The following is a 19,380-nucleotide window of genomic DNA, read 5'->3' on the forward strand; positions in this document are numbered from 1 at the left end:
ATTGAGGCAGTAATTAATATCCTACCAAACAAAAAAAGCCCAGGACCAGATGGGTTCACAGCCGAATTCTATCAGAGTTACAAAGAGGAGCTGGTACCATTCCTTCTGAAACTATTCCAAACAATAGAAAAAGAGGGACTCCTCCCTATCTCATTTTATGAGGCCAGCATCATCCTGATACCAAAACCTGGCAGAGACACAACAACAACAAAAAAAGAAAACTTCAGGGAAATACCCCTGAAGAACATCATGAAAGAATCCTCATTAAAATACTGACAAATCAAATCCAGCAGCACATCAAAAAGCTTATTCACCACGATCAAGTTGGCTTCATCCCTGGGATGCAAGGCTGGTTCAACATACACAAATCCATAAATGTAATCCATCACATAAACAGAACCAATGACAAAAAACACATGATTATCTTGATAGATGCAGAAAAGGCCTTTGATAAAGTTCAACACCGCTTCATGCTAAAAACTCTCAATAAACTAGGTATTGATGGAATGTATCTCAAAATAATAAGAGCTATTTTGGACAAACCCACAGCCAATATATTGAATGGGCAAAAGCTGGAAGCATTCCCTTTGAAAACTGGCACAAGACAAGGATGCTGTCTCTTACCACTCCTATTCAACATACTATTGGAAGTTCTGGCCAGGGCAATTAGGCAAGAGAAAGAAGTAAAGGACACTCAAATAGGAAGAGAGGAATTCAAATTGTCTTTATTTGCAGATGACATAATTGTATATTTAGAAAACCTCAGCGTCTCAGTCTAAAATCTCCTTAGGCTGATAAGCAACTTCAGCAAAGTCTCAGGATACAAAATCAATGTGCAAAAAATCACAAGCATACCTATACACCAAAATAGACAGACAGCCAAATCATGAGTGAACTCCCATTCACAATTGCTCCAAAGAGAATAAAATAACTGGAAATACAACTTACAAGGGATGTGAAGGACCTCTTCAAGGAGAACTACAAACCACAGATCAAGGAAATAAGAGAGGACACAAACAAATGAAAAATCATTTTATGCTCATGGATAGGAAGAATCAATATAATGAAAATGACCATACTTCCCAAAGTAATTTATAGATTAAATGCTATCCCCATCAAGCTATCACTGACTTTCTTCACAGAATTACAAAAACTACTTTAAATTTCATGGGGAACGAAAAAAGAGCCCATATAGCCAAGACAATCCTAAGCAAAAAGAACAAAGCTGGAGGCATCATGCTGCCTGACTTCAAACTATACTACAAGGCTACAGTAACCAAAACAGCATGATACTGGCATCAAAACAAATATACAGATCAATGGAACAGAACAGAGCCTTCAGAAATAACACCACACGTCTACAGACATAGGCATGGGCAAAGATTTCATGACTAAAACACCAAAAGCAATGGCAACAAAACCCAAAATTGACAAGTGAGATCTAATTAAACTAAAGAGCTTCTGCACAGCAAAAGAAACTATCATCAGAGTGAACAGGCAACCTACAGAATGGGAGACAGTTTTTGCAATCTATCCATCTGACAAAGGGCTAATATCCAGAATCTACAAGGAACTTAAACAAATTTATAAGGAAAAAACAACCCCATCAAAAAGTGGGCACAGGATATAAACAGCCACTTCTCAAAAGAAGACGTTTATGTGGCCAACAAACATGAAAAAAAGCTCATCAGAAATATGCTGAAAATTAAAGATGAGAAGAGAAAATAAAATCAGGTAGAGACAAATAAGAGATTACTTTCAAAGGAATAATGAAAAAATTGAGTTAACTTCACTACAGAAATAAGACAAGCCAGAAAAAAAGAAACAAAATGTTTAAAGTATTGAAAGGAAACAGCTGCTAATTTAGAATCCTATAGCTTACAAATGTTTTTAGAGTAAAAGTAAAATAAAGTAACTTTCAGACAAATAAAACAAATAATTTATAACCCTCAGATCTGTACTAAAGGACACATTATAATGTGTTCAAGTGAAAAAACAAACAAATCACTACTATGTGGAAACTCAGAGATACAGGAAGGAATAAAGAAGAGTAAAAAGGATACATGTGGGGTTAAATCTGAAGCATTGATTCTCAAATTTCAGTGTAAATTAGAATCATTCAAAGGACCGAGCAGAAAACTTTGTGAGTCCCTGAATTTTAGGGAGGATTTCTGATTCAATATGTCAGGCATGGGAGTTTACATTTCTAAGAAGTTCTCAGGTAATTCTAATGCTGCTGGTCTGGGACCCACACTTTGGGAACCACTGAGGGGAATATTGGTTGTATAAAAAAAGGTGGAGTTTAAAATTTACATTAAATCACAATCTACTCGCATGTGAAAAATTATTTTTGTGTGACAACAGTTGTTGTCTAGTAGGGAAAAAAAGATGATCTTTTTGATAAATAGTCTCCGTAAATGGTACTGAGTAAACAGGTTATTCACATAGAAAAAAATTACTTGACCTATTTCTCACATTATGTGCAAAATACAGTCTGGTGAATGGCAAGTCTAAATGTGAAAGGCAACAACAATAAAACTTCTAGACAGTAAACTGGAGAATAAATATCTGAGTAATTATGGGATATTCTAAGCAGGACCTAAAAAGCACTATTCATAGGAGAAAAACTGAATTACCTAAAAATTTAAAATTATGTTGATTAAGAGACAGGGCTAAGAGAGTGAAAGAAACAAGCCATGGACATGGAGAAGACATTCACAACATGTGCAACTGACAAAGGGTTTATATTCAGAATCTATAAAGAAGCTCTACAATTCAATATTAAAGCAATCAACACCCCACTATAAACATCAGCAAAATCTCTGAAATGACACTTCACACAAATAATGTACAAATGGTCCAAAACAACGTGAAAGATGTTCCCATCATTAGTAGTGATGGGAAAGCATACCAAAACCATAATGCAATACCGTTGTTCAAAATCAGAATGGATAAAGTTAAAATTATAGACAATAATAAGATTTCTGAGAACATGGCACAGTAAGTACACTCGTGTATTGCTGGGGGGTTGGTGAAACAACCATTTGGAAAACAGTTTGGCATTATTTACTAAATTTGGAGATGCACATCACATATGACCCAGAAATTTTCATTCCTAGGTCTCTCCATGTGCACCAAAAGACATGTACCAGAATCTTCATACATCATGGTTCATAAGATCTCCAAACTGAAAACAACCCAAATTTCCCTCCACAGTAGAATGGACACACATATTGTAGTAGGTGTATAAAAATGCAATTCTACGGCTCGGTGCGGTGGCTCATGCCTGTAATCCCAGCACTTTGGGAGGCCTAGGCTGGAAGATCATGAAGTCAGGAGTTCATAACCAGCCTGACCAACATGGTTAAACCCCATCTCTACTAAAAATACAAAAATTAGCCAGGAGTGGTGGCGTGTGCCTGTAATTCCAGCTACTCAGGAGGCTGAGGCAGGAGAATCACTTGAACCTGGGAGGCGGAGGTTGCAGTGAGCCAAGATCACCCTATTGCACTCCAGCCTGGGTGACAGAGGGAGACTCCGTCTCAGGAAAAAAAAAAAAAATGCAATTCTATGCACCATTACTGAATATGAGGGAGCTGCTACATACAACAACACTGACAAATCACACAAATTTAATATTGAATAAAAGAGGTCAATCATAACATTACATATAAATGATTACATTTAAGTTCAGAAACAGAAAAACAAAATTGTAGTTATTAAGTTGGTAAAATGTTAAAAAAACAAACAAGGATTACTTTTAAAATAAAGACAGTGTGGCTTCCTTTGTTGGAAAGAGGCCAGTAGTTAGGAGGGGAATGGGAGGGGGCTTTCTGGCTACTGACAATGCTTGGTTTCTTAACCTGGTTGGACACTTACATGTGTGTTTTCCTTGTAAGATAGAATTGAGCCATACATCTTTATTTTGTGCCCCTTTTTGTGCATATATTTTATTTAACAATAAAGGGAATAAAATGTTTTAAAAAGTAAACTACTTACTCTATTCATTTTTAATTTAGGCAGTAAACCAAACTTTTCTTTCTAGTTACTTGAAAACACCTGAAGTCCTTGATTTAATTGTTTTTCCAATAATGCTTTAATTAATCCTTTTGTTTAGATAATTTATTCTCATATTCCAGTTCCTACATTACTTTGCATTAATTTGGCAAGGTAAATTAATATTGAATGAAAATCAAATGCTGTGATGTCATCTGAATAAACACCTTGTTTAATTTTAGATGCCTTCGTGTATTCATTTTGGTTTCAGAACTGAGTTCAAATGTATAAGTAGAGAGAGAATAACAGTATAATCACTAAAGATTTGTAAATATGATTTAAAACTCTTATATATACCTAACTGACCTACTCCAACAATCCTACTGGGTGATAGAGACTATTTCTATCATATGTAGATATGTTAAAATAAATCTATTTGAAGCAATTCTATTATTGATAAATAATAAATAATAAAAATGTCATCCTTCAACCTTCAATACTGGTCATATCATATTCTGGGCCAAAAAATACATTTTATTTTATAAATTCCCTTAAAAATATAGTCTAATATGTCCATCTCAGAGAACAAAATTAAGCAATTGTTTTTTCATCAAGGTGAAAGATCTCAGTTTTAACTTTACTTACAGGCTAACAAGTTAGCTGGCTATAGTTTCATGGATGCCGATGGAAGATGCAAAACTCCTGGCTTCGAGATAAAGGATTTTGTCACTCAGGCATAGCGGGCAGTATGAGCATCTGCATATCTTGCATTGACTGGTCCCCTGAGCTCTAATTCCCACAGATAGTTAAGAAAAGAGGATCAAGTGATACTGGCTTAAACAATGGGTGGCATTACAGCAGAATAGCTCTGAGTTTAGGGAATTCAAATAAGCCTGCCTACCTTTTGGTCAGGAGAGAGATATCACAGCTTTCAAGGCTTTGTTTCAGATGGAGGTACTATCTCTATCTTCCAATATCTTCCAAGACTATTTATTGTACAAATACCCTTGAAAAGACAGTCTAGAAAAAAGGGCAATTAGTGCCTTGCTCATAAGACAGGTAGAAACACAACAGATCCAGGGAGAATTGTCTCTCCATGTTGGTGATGACTAAAACTTCTTCATACAGTTGATATGAAACATAAATTTTCTTCAACCTTTAAAATATTAGAAAAAAATGATTTTTTCAAATTTTTAAAAATGTTAACAAAAAATTTAACCGTTCACATTGCATTCAGAATGCTTGAGAAAGTCATAATCACTTAAAATCCTAGACGGACCTTATATATAGTGCATATATATAACACACATATACACACACTTAAGTGGTTTATTTTCTGCCTTCCCCATGTAAAACATAAATTATTTGACAATAATGACTGTGTGTGTGTGTGTAATTTGTTGTCTTATTTGGGTTCCTACATTAATTTGCATTAATTTAATTAATAAATGCCCTAGCTCTACCATACAACCCTTTTCCTTCTTTCTTTTTGTCAACACCATTGTCATGAGAAGAGCAAAAACAAGTGTGCCTGTATTTTGAGGGTTCTCATAGTCATCAACATTGAAAATGACAAGATAAGAAATGTCAAGATAAGAAAATGACAAAATTTGCTTATCTTCAAGACCACCTCCTATACACAGAATGCAGAAAAATGCCCCACACCTCGTGGAACTCAGTAAATATTAGTTGCATTGAATTAACTTCAATTCAAGACCCCATTCTACAGTTTTTAAAGTCAAAAGTTGCTCTTAGTAACATGCTTAGTAATATGTGCTGTGTTTTGAAAATAGAAAATATCCCTTTTCCTCAAATCCATAGATAGTCATATTAAGCGCAAGGACTCCTGTTTATTTATAATGATTCTCATATACAGATGCATACAACTGAAGGAAGGATGGTATGTGTTTCCAGAAATATTTGCTTTATGATAAGATACGAGTGAAGTTCCTATTTTTTCTTCCTTTGAGAATTATGTTTTTATTATCATTTACCCTAGTGCTCATTTTCATCCCCTTCAACAGAAATTTAGCAGGGAGACTGGTTGAAAAACTATTCGTAGAAGTTCCTCCGGAGGCTTAATCATCAGTACATTGCCTTGGAACCACTCTGGTCTTTTCTAAATTAAATATCTCTGTCTACAACAAATGCGAAAAGTACAAAATGTTTCCGTACTCCTTCTACATCAAAATTGCCTCCTTTAGGAACGAGAAAATGCGTGTCAATGTGAATTACCGTCTACAACAGCTACTCTCCAGGCCGATACGGGGTCTTGCGCACAAAGGGCGAGAGAGGGGCGTGGGGAGGCTGGAAAGCATGGTTGCCCCGCCTGGCCCGGCGACGCCCGCTCAGCAGCCTGCTGAGGAGTGGGGACGAAGAGCAGCCTAAACTTAGGGCTCGGGATATTTCGATGCCACCCAAATTGCCGTCCTACCCCAACGAGGCAGGGAAAGGAGCGGAGCGCGCGCGCGAGCTGAGTGAGTGCTTACGTCGCAGCGAGATCTGTGCTGGGATAATTAGAGAGGAGTTGGGCTGAGCCAAGTCCTCTTTCAGCAGCAGCAGCCGGAGCCGCCGCCGCAGCCCGGTGGGGCGCCCCTGACTCAGACCGCTCGGGAGAGCCCCAGGAGAGGCCAGCGCCGCGCAGCAGCCGCCCCACTGCGCCCACCTCCCCGGCTGCTCCCGGAGGGCGCACAAAGGCGGTGGCCGCCCGAGTGGCCTTCTCCATCCAGGCGTTCGTGTCCTCCTCCCCACCTTCTCTCCCGAAGGCGAAAATGGCAGGGCCAGGCGAGGACCTGGGACAGCTGTGGCCCTAGCCCTGCGATCCTCACCCCTCCTGCTGGGAGAGGCTGCGGGCTGCCCGCAGACGATGTGGCCGCGGCTGCTCCCGAGCGCATCTTCGGCCCGGGTCTCCGCCGCCACCCCTCTTCTCTGCTCCTTCCATCCCGCCCAGAGGAGTTGATGCCGCTGTCGCCGCCGCCGCCGCTGCTGAAGCCGCGGCTGATGGATGCCAGGGAGTGCCGCATTGCTTAGCGACCCCGCCTCCGGGTTTGCTGGTAGGAGCGGCTGCTCTTTCTTCTTTCTTGCTTTGGGGTTTTATAGAAAAGATAAGGACATTTTTATTTTATTCTCCACAACGTCCTCCCCTTCTCTTCGTTTTTGAAATGTGCATTCCCAGAGATTTCCCCGGTCCCCTCCCTCCCCCTCCCCCCTTTTCTCCCACCCCGCTGCAAGTCCGTGGAAATGAAGGGCTAGAGGAAGGCAGAAGTTGGGGGTGGGGTTGGGGGAGCCCACGCTGGTACCAACGCCACCAGAACCCCTGCTGGTGCCTTATGAGATCACGGTGTATCTCAGAGGGGAGGTGGGAAGGTGCGCTATCTGCAGAGTCTTCACCTAATTGGATCACAATAATCTTAAATAAATCACACAAATTTGTCTTTTAAAAATAGCTTCTTTGAATAAGTAGAGGGAGAAATAATCTCCTTTCTCCCCCCTCTTTCTCTCTGTCTCTTTTTCTTTCTGGCAGAGATGATCTCTCTCCGCCCTGGAGCTCAGCGCTGAAGAGCTACCTTATTATTAATCAGAATTTCCATCGCCACCCCTGGCAGGCGTATCCTTCAGCAGCGACCGCAGGAACATTCACAGTGCAGGGGCTGAGATGTGCGTGGGGGTTGTTTTTGTTACATCTTGGAAGAGAAGAGAAGAGGACAGTACCAAGATCAGAACCACCCGTGCTAGGTGGAATTAGGGGTGATTTGTTAGGGAAGAGAAAGGACAAGAAGAGGAGTGCGGAGCCCTTCAGGGATTCACATCTCTTTAAAGGAAAAGGAAGAGGGAGCCAAAGTGGGGTGTTGTATTTTAGGGGGCGGAGGAAGAAGTTTACACCCCCCAGCCCCCCAGCAAAGCTGGGGGAAAGCAGGAGCAACAGGGCACTTGATTGGACACCAAGATTATTAATTTCCTGTAGGGGAGAGGAAGCAGGCAGCAGGAGGTCTGGGGGCTGGAGTCTGGTGGTGGCAAGGGCCAGGTTTGCTTTGGGACAGTCAACAAGGGGTTCTGAGGGAAACCTCGGGGATAGGCAGAACAATGACTCATTTGCAAGCCGGTCTCTCCCCTGAGACCCTGGAGAAAGCTCGCCTGGAGCTCAATGAAAACCCAGACACGCTGCACCAGGACATCCAGGAGGTGAGGGATATGGTCATCACCAGGCCGGACATTGGCTTTCTGCGCACGGATGATGCCTTCATCTTACGCTTCTTGCGGGCTAGGAAGTTTCATCACTTTGAGGCCTTCCGCCTCCTGGCGCAGTACTTTGAGTACCGGCAGCAGAACCTGGACATGTTCAAAAGCTTTAAGGCCACCGACCCTGGCATCAAGCAGGCACTGAAGGATGGCTTCCCTGGGGGCCTGGCCAATCTGGACCACTATGGCAGGAAGATTCTAGTCCTTTTTGCTGCCAATTGGGATCAGAGCAGGTAAATCCTAAATCCAAACTTGTATTCTCCTTTTACTCTCCCATTTTCCAGAATTTACCCCGAGTAGTGTCATAGCTTTGTAGATTTGATATTTTTGTTTATTTGGCTTGGAGAAAAGAGAGACAAACCAGGAGATGAGTTTTTGGTGGGCATCCTGGGAAGGGAGGAGGGCTTGTATTTTTACTTTTAAAACTTACTTCACTAACACTCACTTTCTACTGCAGCTTTAAGGTGCTACCTTAACCACATTATTGCAGGGAGATTTAAATCACTTAACTCGTAAATAAAGCTCCTCTATATGTTTCACCTTCTGAAAAAGTTTATTGGGCTGGATAAACCAGTATGAAAATGGGGACAACTTCTCGTCCTTCTTCCTAAAAAAATTCTTAAACTAGACCCATCATCATGGTCATCATCATCATCATCATCCTCTCTCTGGTACTGACGTTTTATCTTTTAAGCATAGCCTGGTGTTCGACCAAAAGCAAGTAGTTTTGTTGCTTGGAAAGTTCTCTGCTTGGTGATGTGTAGAAGAAGGAATAATATGATGTGTGTCCCTTCAATGAAAGGAAGAGTTGCATCCTCTGTCGCTGAGCATGCCTGCTGACACTGAAAATGTACACTGACTGGTGTATGTGTTCTACACCTGCCACTAATCTAAAGAATCTGTTTCCTGTCTCATGTGATTTTTCATCTTTTGGAAAGAAGTGGAAAATATTCTGATGTGTCAGTTGGTGGACTTTTTGAGCTCATGTGCTACTTAATAGAGAAGAAATAATATTCTTTTTATCTACATTATTATAGAAAAATGTAGACAATGACACTTCTCTGTCCTCCATCAGAACTGTTTTCTCAGACTGAAAGATATAAGAAATTATAAAAGGCTCTTGTGTAAGGTAGTTTCAATTAAGTTCAAAGTTAAATATATTTCATGGGACTTAAAATGCTACCAGAGCTATGAATCATAAGAAGCTGCTTGTTAAAACATCGGTGTATTTTTAGTTCTGTGAATGGTGACTTTCAATGCATCTGGTTAGTTTAAATTATCTCTAGAGCCATCGTACAAGACATTTACAGTTACCAAGAGGGCTTATGGATCATAGAGATTTCCAGGTAGGCTTCTGAGTCTTGGTATCTTAGAATGTAAATTAATATTTTTAATTATTTTTTCTCTCATTTTATTGTGATGTTTTCCCTGTAATTCTAGGTTGAGAATCACTCTGATTTTTTTTAGGCAAATAGAAAGACAAACTACTACCTGAAGATTCATAATGCTAACAAACTCATACAGAGTTAGCCATTCAGAGGGAATGGAGTTTTGTTACTTATTTTGGCCAGTTATAGAGATGTTATTTCACTTTTTATCAGGTAGCTTAAAATTTTAAAGAATTACAACGTTTTATCCATTGACCACAATTTTTGTTTAAAAATGTTTTCTTTTCATCATGAAAGTACATTGTAGGATCATGCAAATCAATGACTGTGTATAACAAAACTGAAAAATTTTATTCAAGGAAAAAACTAATATTCTGTATGTCAGATTGGAACTTTGTTAATTGAGCTGTAGTGAAATGGAAACTGGAAATTTCATATTTATATAAATCTCGAAGTCTGTTAGAGATACCATTATGGAGGCAGATTGCATTCAGAGAGGCATACATATATATCAGACCTATTTTCATTAATTTCTATAAGTGAACTAATATTCATAATGATTTGTAAACCTAATTAAGATGAAAGTCACTTATAGTTTTCATATATATGAGAAGGTGATAATTCTGAATTTATTAAAGACACTGTGTTTTAGTTGTCTATCTCATGCTTCCACATAAAGGGCAGATAACTAGTAATCAAATTCTTTTTCCCTAGAAATCTATAATGGAAAGGGAGTTAATAATTGGTATATAGAATTATATTTCATTAAACTTACACATAATCTTAAATACTAAAATGTTGTGTATTAGAACAAAATGAGAAGCTGTGTTCTGTAGAAATACCCTGTCAAGATGTCTAGACTTGTAATTATGAATTCTATTTCTATGTTGGAAATAAACAGGCATAATCAAGAAATTATAGCACATCAAGGTGAAAAGGTATACAAGTGATTTAGAGCTTAGTCAAAATTTCAGTCGAGTTTCTTCCTACATTAAAAAAATAATAATTCCCTCTTCTTCCCCATCTTCCTTTTATCCCAAATCTACATAACCCAATGACAGGGACTAGTAGACAAACAGATCTGTCATCTTTGCACCCTCTATAAACCTTTATCACTGGAGCATGTGCATAAAAACTTCCTTGGCTCCTGCTCTGAAACTCAAAGGACAGCTGCCTTTCTGCCAATGCCAGGATGTTACCAACTCTTCTCAGCCTGAATCCCTTTCCTCTACCCCGAAGGCTCCTTGACTCCTACAGAAGTCTGCCTCTTTCCCTAGGTGTTTAAGTTACTATTATTGCTCTGTTAGGTGGATAATGTCATGTGCTAGTTTCTCTTATCCCTCATCCCTCCTCTGTTCTGTGAGTGAGATGTTTGTTTTCACCTTCCAGGCCCTGATCCCGCCAATCCAAAGCTACCTGGATTTCTCCAGAAGACTGCATGTCTGAAAATAATCCTGGCAACATTCTTTGAGTTGTTAAGTGAATCACCTGGCTTTCAACAACTTTCTTAAAAAGTAGCCTGTTTTAAAGAAACAGTGTGTGAGAAGTGTAGATGATTACATAGGTAAATTCTAGAAATGAGACAGAAGAAAATGCCTCAGTTTATTTGGAAAGCAGGTTATTTATAACTTTCCAACTACAAAAGGAAAAACAAGATTTTATGAATTTTGAAACAATTCGTAAAGGCCCCCAACAGAATTGATCTAACAAAAAGACTGTTATTATATTTAGTACAGCACTTGAACCAGAGTAGATGCTCAATAAATATTTGAGTTGAATTGAGTTATGCATTTGTATAAAAAGAATTCTGAGTAGAGATTTATTTGATATACGCTTTCTCCTATATCAAATTTGTAGGACAGTTTTCTGTGCTCCTCAGGACACTGAAAACAGTAAAAGCATGGAGACAGTGACTATAAATAAAATAGGATCTGTTTCTGCTGCAATATAGTGTAGTTTAGTTTTAGGTTATTGTAAAGAATTGGATGATTTCCAAAGCCTTTTTGAGAGACATGGCATCATTAAGAAGACTAACGTAAAATCCTAATATTTACAGTATGCCCACCTTCTAACAAATCTAAAAAAAAATGGAAATACTCAAATGTCAAAATGACTTGCAGTGTGGCCTGTGGGTCTTCCAAAAAAGAATAGGGCAAGCCCAGATGACCTGTTACATTTATTGAGCTGTACGTTGGAAAAGATTCATATAATTTTATCTCGTTTTAGATTGCCTTACATAATTTCTGACAACAAAAGTAAATGCCATGGAATTAAAAACAATTTGACTGTTACATGGCATCACAAAGATGCCTTCGTCCTCCATGTATTGCGTATTGTTTTCCTTCCTAAATGATAGTGACCCGCTTAGGACTCAGCACATACCTTCAAATGGTTCGCAGGATCTTATCAACACAGTGTGAGGATAATGTGCCGTAAAGCTAGCAGAGGTAACACTGCTGGAGAAAAGGAAGCTTGGAAAGAAAGTACATGGCATTTTAGGTCCTAGAGCATGCAAGCATGTATCTAAGAAATTGAAATCCACTGTCACATAATTGTTGGAGATATTCATGAGTGCAATTGTGTCACCTGAAACATAATGATGATAGGAAGTGTCAGAGTTCACCTGTAAGTTGTCAGCCTGCAAGTCATATTTGTTTCTCATTAGAAGTATATACTTCACTATACTTTAGTACAGCAAACAACCATTTATCTGGAATATGGTTAATAGTCATTAGAAACAGTAATTCTCAGTAATTCTCTGAACTTTAGTATAGCAAACAACCATTTATCTGGAATCTAGTTAATGGCCATTCAAAAACAAACACAGTTAGAACCAAAATGATTCTTAGTATGGTGGCAATCCAGAAAGCACTGAAGCACTGGCCACATTGCATGGTCTTTGGCTTATCATAGTGGACATTGATTACCGCTTACAGTAGTGAAGCTCTGGAAGGGGCAGAAAACTGATTGGTCAGACATTGATATGATCCTCTAACTTATCCTGGAATTTGCCCAAAAAACTTGTCAGTTTGCTCCTATTGTGTGGCTTTTTCATACAAAAGCAAACATTGTATGAATGGTTGCTATTTTGATTTATTGATTTGATTTATTGAATGGATGCTATTTTGATTATTTGAATTATGATTATGCTTACATTTACTAAAATAATACGGCCAGTGTTCAGAATAGAAGGTTATGGTGATGATAACTTACAATTTAAAACATAGCCATAGACTACACAGATGTGCATTAATGCCAGTCACAAAGCTTCGCTGATCTCTGGAATTGTACTAAAAATAAGAAAATAAAATAAAATAAAGTAAAATGAACAGGAATAGATTAAAACAGTCCAGGGAAATTATCCAGATAATTATGGAGAAATATTTTTACTCAGCAAAAAAAAAAAGCAAAAAAATAAGAAGTTTAATTTTTCAGCTTAATTTTTCAAGAATTCTTTTCTCAGTTTATTAACATATTAAATAATTCCCAGCTTTTTGCTTCACATTGTCATACCTACTGGCAGAGTCTGGAGTCTAGGAGTCCTTTTCGTAAAAATTCCGGAGGCATGGCTTTGCTGTCTTTTGGTTGGATACTGGTTAGGGCAAAACCACAAATGGCAGATATGTATTCCATGGGACTTCTGTCCCAGCAGAGCTTCCATCTTGCTTCCTTTCAGGGAAACTCTTTTAACAAATCCTCTGCTAACTGCAACTTATTCCAAACTATACTCTTGGTACATATCATGGCAAATAGGGGAGGAATACTGTTGTCCTGAGAAATGTTGGAGGAATACTGTGATGCATCTCTGCAAAAATAGGACAGTCTCCAAAAACTGGGGCAATTATGAAATAATTAGTAAAATAATCCCGAAATAACAGCAAAAACTACAAGTGCCAACCTTCAGTAGGACGTTGACTAAGTCTGGCCTGAGCCAAGCTATTTTCATGTTTCAAAATCAACTTTAAACAAGGTCGAGAAGCAAAGGACTTGAGGTTACTACAGTGTCCTGAAAGGATGCCTCAAAAGAAATGTTTGAAGATATTTTAAAACGTGAGCCAATAGTTAGTATATTAACAAGTTATCCTTAGTAAATTAATACATCTCCTCCTTTCTGTGGGAAATATTAAATTCTCTGACTTTACTGAGGGCAGGTACATCTATTTCACTATCATAGTAAGTGGCTATTACACTATTATCGTAACATGAAGGAAAGGATACTCCTGTATGTGGGATCCTTATGATACCATATGACAAACTGAGTGATTAATATTTTGGTCAAATTAATTGAAAAAAAATACACTTTGGTTGAGAATTTGTTATGTACGTAGCATGTTAGTAGGTGCTGGGGGCAAATAAAGACACATACTTTGTACTTTAAGCGATATGTAACCTCTCTGGGAAGAAAAAACATGTAAAGCTGAGTAACTGTCAGAGGTCATATGCAGCTAATGAGGATACTTTTTACCAGTGCTAGAAATTGGGGACAGGTGGGCAGCTGTGGGCTACTAAGTGTTGTGTAGGAAAGACATTGCCTGCTTGGTTAACTGAATTCAACATTTATTGTTCCATTTTATTCATTATTCATTTTAAAATAATTCTACTGTGTGTATTGTAGCAATTAAGTACTTCACTCATGATCATACAACTGGTAAGTGAATTAGTCGCTTTTCTGTGTGTGTGTGTAGACAGTTACCAACCGAAATCTAGGGAAAGGCAAATATGTAGAAAAATCAAATTCTGTTAATTAAAGATAATTCCATCTATGGTTTAGAAAATCTCGATTAAATATAACAGAACAGGCAATTAGGAACAGAACGTTAAGATGGAAGAATAAACTTTCTGAAGTCAAAGACTTTACTAACTAGATGTTTGCTTAGAGTACTTGGCCCTGGTAAAAAGAGTTGCCTTTCTGATGTGTTTGTATTCTCCCGGCACAATTCTGTTTTATTTTATTTTATTTTTTGGTGGCAATAGATGCAAAAGTTTTTTCTTTACCCATCTTCTTCAAAGGAAGACGTTTTGCCCATAGATGTTTCATTTCCAACGATTCTCTTGTTCTCACTCACCTACATTCCCACAGCAGTAAAATTAAAGCAAGGCTCAGACATCTAATCTTCTGTGCTCAGTAATACAAGCCAGACAGATGAAATTTCAAGAGTTCATATTTATTCCAGGGATTGTAGATTTAGCCATTTCTTATTCTGAGTCCTAAGGATGTCTTATTGCTTTTCCTCCACCAAAGCTCCCTATTGTGGTGAGGCTGGAGAGTGCCAGGATATTGACTTCCTGATCTCCTATTTTCTGACATATATATTATGCTACCATGAAAAAGCAGACCAGGCCAGGCACGGTGGCTCACGCCTGTAATGCCAGCACTTTGGGAGGCCAAGGCGGGTAGATCACCTGAGGTCAGGAGTTGGATACCAGCCTGGCCAACATGGTGAAACCCCGTCTCTACTAAAAATACAAAAATTAGCTGGTCCTGGTGGCGGGCGCCAGTAATCCCAGCTACTTGGGAGGCTAAGGCAAGAGAATCACTTGAACCTAGAAGGTGGTGGTTCCAGTGAGCTGAGATCGTGCCATTGCACTCCAGCCTGGGCGACAAGAGCAAAACTCCATCTCCAAAAAAAAAAAAACAAAAAACAAAAAACAAACAAACAAACAAAAGACCAATTATCTATTCATCAAACTCTGTTCTGAGTAGGAGGCACCATGGAGAGGGAAAGAGCATTGGTCTGTGTGGTATTAGAAAGATTTGGCTTCAAATCTAGGTTCCCCATTTTTCCTAAGGTGATTTAAAGCAAACTGTTTAATTTTCTCTGAGACCCTCTGTCCTCATCTGTAAAATAATAAGACAAATCCAGCTCAGAGATTTTGCAATTGTTTTGAGATTAAGGTAATGCATTTGAAATTGCTTTGGATATCTTAAACTATTACCCAGATAGACATATTATTATTATTACCACTCAGTAATATAAAACACCAAGAAGGCTTCATCAGCTTTACCACTAACAATACCCTGAGGCATTAATAAAGGTAATTCTTCTCCTTTTTTCCCCTCCCCTAGCACCTTCTACTATGAAGTGCTTCAGACAGTAGAAAATGTGGCTTAATGAAAACTGAGGGGTGGGGGAAGCCTTAATAAAGAATTTAATAATGGCTGATTGATTTAGTGACAAAGAGAAATTGCTGGTGTTATGCTGCTCAATGCGATGCCAAGATGCTAGTTTTTTCTTGTCATGCTGAAAAGGTTGAAAAGTAGAGGGACATGACCTATTTGTCATTAAGTTGATCTTTGGACTGATTGAAAGCTGTGGTAGGGGAGGAGATGCTGAGAACCCCAGCAAAGAAGCGTGGGTCAGGTAGTCACCAAAAAAATTGCATGGCCAGAGGCAGGAGAAGAAGCTTCTCTGATCTAAAAAACTGAGGGGGCTCCTGGTTGCAGGCAGGGTGCCACCCCTCCACAGTGTGGAAGGACAAGGCTCTTGTCCTCTTTCTGGTCCAGGAGCATGTTTTGTATTGGGCTGACAGGGAAGCCTTAAGTGAATGTTATATTTAAATGATGCCATTATGGCACTTTGATGACTGTTGTAGGTAAAATAAACAGCGTGGTCTATGCCCTTGGGAAATAGTTTTAACATATATTACTGTGCACCCACAGTGTGCAGCACACAGTATTTGGTGCTGAAGATAGAAAGTGGTATCAAACAGTGAAAGAGTTTTTAAGCTAAGCTTATATGTCTGGGGCCATAGAACAAACACTGAAGCACTATAATTTCAGAATACGAGAGAGAGGGAGCTGAGGTCTCCAGCAGGTAGAGACAATCTTGCAGAGCAGGGAAAGCTGGTGGTGGGCCCAGAGAAGGGTAGAACTTAGGTGAGGTGAAAAGGAAGGGGAATGTTCCCCTAGATTTAAATGAACGTAAAGCATCGGAGTGTACCAGCTTGTTGGGGGTTGAATATGACAAGACCTTGACGGCTGGGGTGAGCCTATGCATGGGTGTACAAAACAAGAAGTATGGTTATTAAGGGAATGGTGCAGTTTTGAAAGAGCCATGGGGGAGTGGTGTTGTGTGCAGGACAATTTTTCAGGCCAATTAATGTTTTAGGACAATTTATCTCACAATAGAGGGTAGGCAAGATTTCTGGAAGAGAAAGATGGGAGAGAAAGAAAAAGAGACACAAGTGCCATTATATTAGGAAATAAAGCTAGGACTCTAGTAGAAAGAGTTAGATGCCAAAGATGTATAAATATATAAAAGACAAAAAAATATTTAGGACTTGGTGAATAAATGTAGAGGGAGAAGGAAAGGGAATATTTGAGAATGATTCTTCATTAATTGATTAATGTAGGCAATCCCAGAGGAAAATGGGAGACACTAAATTGAGTTACACTAATATACTTCAGGTAGCAAGGAGTCACTAAGGTGCTGATATTCAGATGGCAACTAGAAAGATGAGGATGTTGCACAGGACTGACACTAGCTCTGTGGATATCGAGCCATCACCAATGTATTGGCCAAGGGGATGAGTGCATGATTTGGTAACTCCGGGAGATACTATATGATGACAGCAGGGGAACAAAGTCTTATTTCTACATTTGGATGATAGCAGCAGGGAATCAAAGATGAAAGATAACAGACTGACCAGAAAAGTGGAAAGAAAAAAAGTTCAATGCAGCATCACAGAACCAAATAGAAGAGTTTTAACAGCAATGATCGCAGAAAATATTTATGGTTTCTATTATATGTCAAGTACTGTTAGAAACTTTACATATGTTATTTTGTTTCATTTTGTCCTCACAACAATTCTATGAAGTTAAGATTAAGTGGTTAAAAAGTACAAAAAGCAAGTATAGAATATGTGATTGTTGAAAAAGCAAAAGTCATACAATTGTAGAAGTCACAGAAGTTAACATTTATTGTTTGCTATGTGCTACCCATTGGGCTAAGTATTGTTCATTCTGTCCTATGAGGTAACTATTATTATCACCATTTTCAAAAGAGAAAATGGAGACTTAGAAAAGTTCAGTAACTTCAAGGTGTGTGAGACCAAGCTGAGATTAGACAAATAATCAAGGATCCCCATTTTATTTTGTATTTGTTAATAGCTGTGAGTTTTACTTTAAAAAAGGCTTTTAAGTTACATAAACATGCCCCAAATAATTAATTAATGAATATATATCCTACTGTGCAAGGAAGACTGATTTCATAACTGCAAAATTTCAAGAGGGATTAGATATTTTCCTTCTGATTGCACAGGTAGTACATAGTTGCTATGGGTATTAAAGTCTTCTCCATATGTTGCTTATGTGTTCTAGCAGCTTTTATTCTTTTCAAGAGCAGTATTCTACATAGTCTAGTGTCAGTTGTAAAATTTCTTATTGATGTCATGATTTCTTCTTACTATATGCTACGCAGCATTCTTTTCACAAATTCAAATTTTACTTAATGCTATTTTGAGAAGCACAATCAGGAGTCAAGAGCTGCAATAATGTGCTAGTTTTTATTTATAGCTTTCTTTCAGCATACAAGAGAAGAATAACAATGGTGGAACTCATACAATTTCAATGTAAACCCCAAACATGAACAAGTAGAGTATTTCATGGTAGTGACCTCTAATTTGTAAATTATAACAGTTAAAATACTTTTAAAAAGGAGAATATGGCAGGAGTCCTGAAGAGATAAAATTCATAGATGCTACATTTCTTTGGAAGATATTTTACAGATTCTGGCAAGATCCTGTGTAGTACTGTTCTGCTGAGGAATAGCCTGCTGAGCTGCTAATGGTAATAATGTGAGATGTTTGACAATAGACGACTGGAGTTAAGTCAAGAGTGGTTTTGACTTGCCCATTGAATGGAGTTAGCTAGTGTATTTTTATGTTTCTTTTTCTAAACTTCTAAATTAATGTAATTTTTAAAAAAATCATTTGATTCTCTTCTTGAAGCCAGATATTGAATTAAAAAAGTGGTTAGACTTACTCTTGAAAATTTTGCAAACCTACTTTTCTTCATTGCTGATTTTGGGATTTGCCTTATATTATTTCCTTTGGAGTAATGATATTTGTATCAACGTTTATCTTGATTTTGAAACAGTTTAGGAGAACCATACTTCAAGTGTGTTATTTAAAACACATTGCCTCTTGTTTTCAGTCCTTACTGGTACCCTGATTAATTTTTACTACGTACAATGTATCATCCTTCCAAAGCTGATTTCAAATTTAAATTTTATTTAATGGCATTTTGATATTAATGCTATTTGATTTCTTATGGATAACGTAAGAATGGTCAACCTCATAATAAGGGAAACCTTTGAAGTTGGACTTTTTGAATTCTTAACTTTCTTCACCATGATATTATTATGAATTTCAGAAATTAAAACTTTTTTTTTTTGGTGGGGGTCTGAATTTCAACCAGAAATACAGTCTTCCTGCTCCAACCTTCCAATGCCTGTGTTTATAGGTTTCAGGTCCTGACAGTGTGTCAGGCCATTATGTTTAAAATGGAGGTAGGCCAGCCATAAAGGGACTTTTAAAGGTGTTCACCCACACATGTTTCAGAGATTTAATAACAAATACATAGTAGAGCTCTATAAAAAGTTTTATTATTTTATATATTCAGGTAGTTTTTTGGATGCTGTATCCCTAGGCCTTTTGACTTTTGCCTTTTATAATAGTAATAGCCTATCCTAAAGATTATAATTTCTGATTTATATTCTGCCTAGTAATCTATATCTATGCTTATCATTCTAACAAA

General features: G+C 38.1%; 1 protein-coding gene across 2 annotated transcripts in view; it reads left to right on the forward strand.

Moving 5' to 3' along the window:
- The first annotated feature begins 6,279 nt into the window (after positions 1 to 6,279).
- Positions 6,280 to 19,380, forward strand: part of CLVS2 (clavesin 2) — a 72,667-nt gene continuing 59,566 nt past the window's right edge. For both annotated transcript variants that reach the window (XR_008526412.2, XM_054558117.2), the window contains exons 1-2: positions 6,280 to 7,049; positions 7,520 to 8,468. Coding sequence is in view for 1 of the 2 variants with exons in the window: in XM_054558117.2 (XP_054414092.1) it covers positions 8,080 to 8,468 (389 nt within the window). In the remaining variant the exon portion in view is untranslated. The remainder of the gene's footprint in view (positions 7,050 to 7,519; positions 8,469 to 19,380) is intronic.

Source organism: Pongo abelii, chromosome 5 (assembly GCF_028885655.2).
Source record: "Pongo abelii isolate AG06213 chromosome 5, NHGRI_mPonAbe1-v2.0_pri, whole genome shotgun sequence".
Lineage (NCBI taxonomy): Eukaryota > Metazoa > Chordata > Mammalia > Primates > Hominidae > Pongo > Pongo abelii.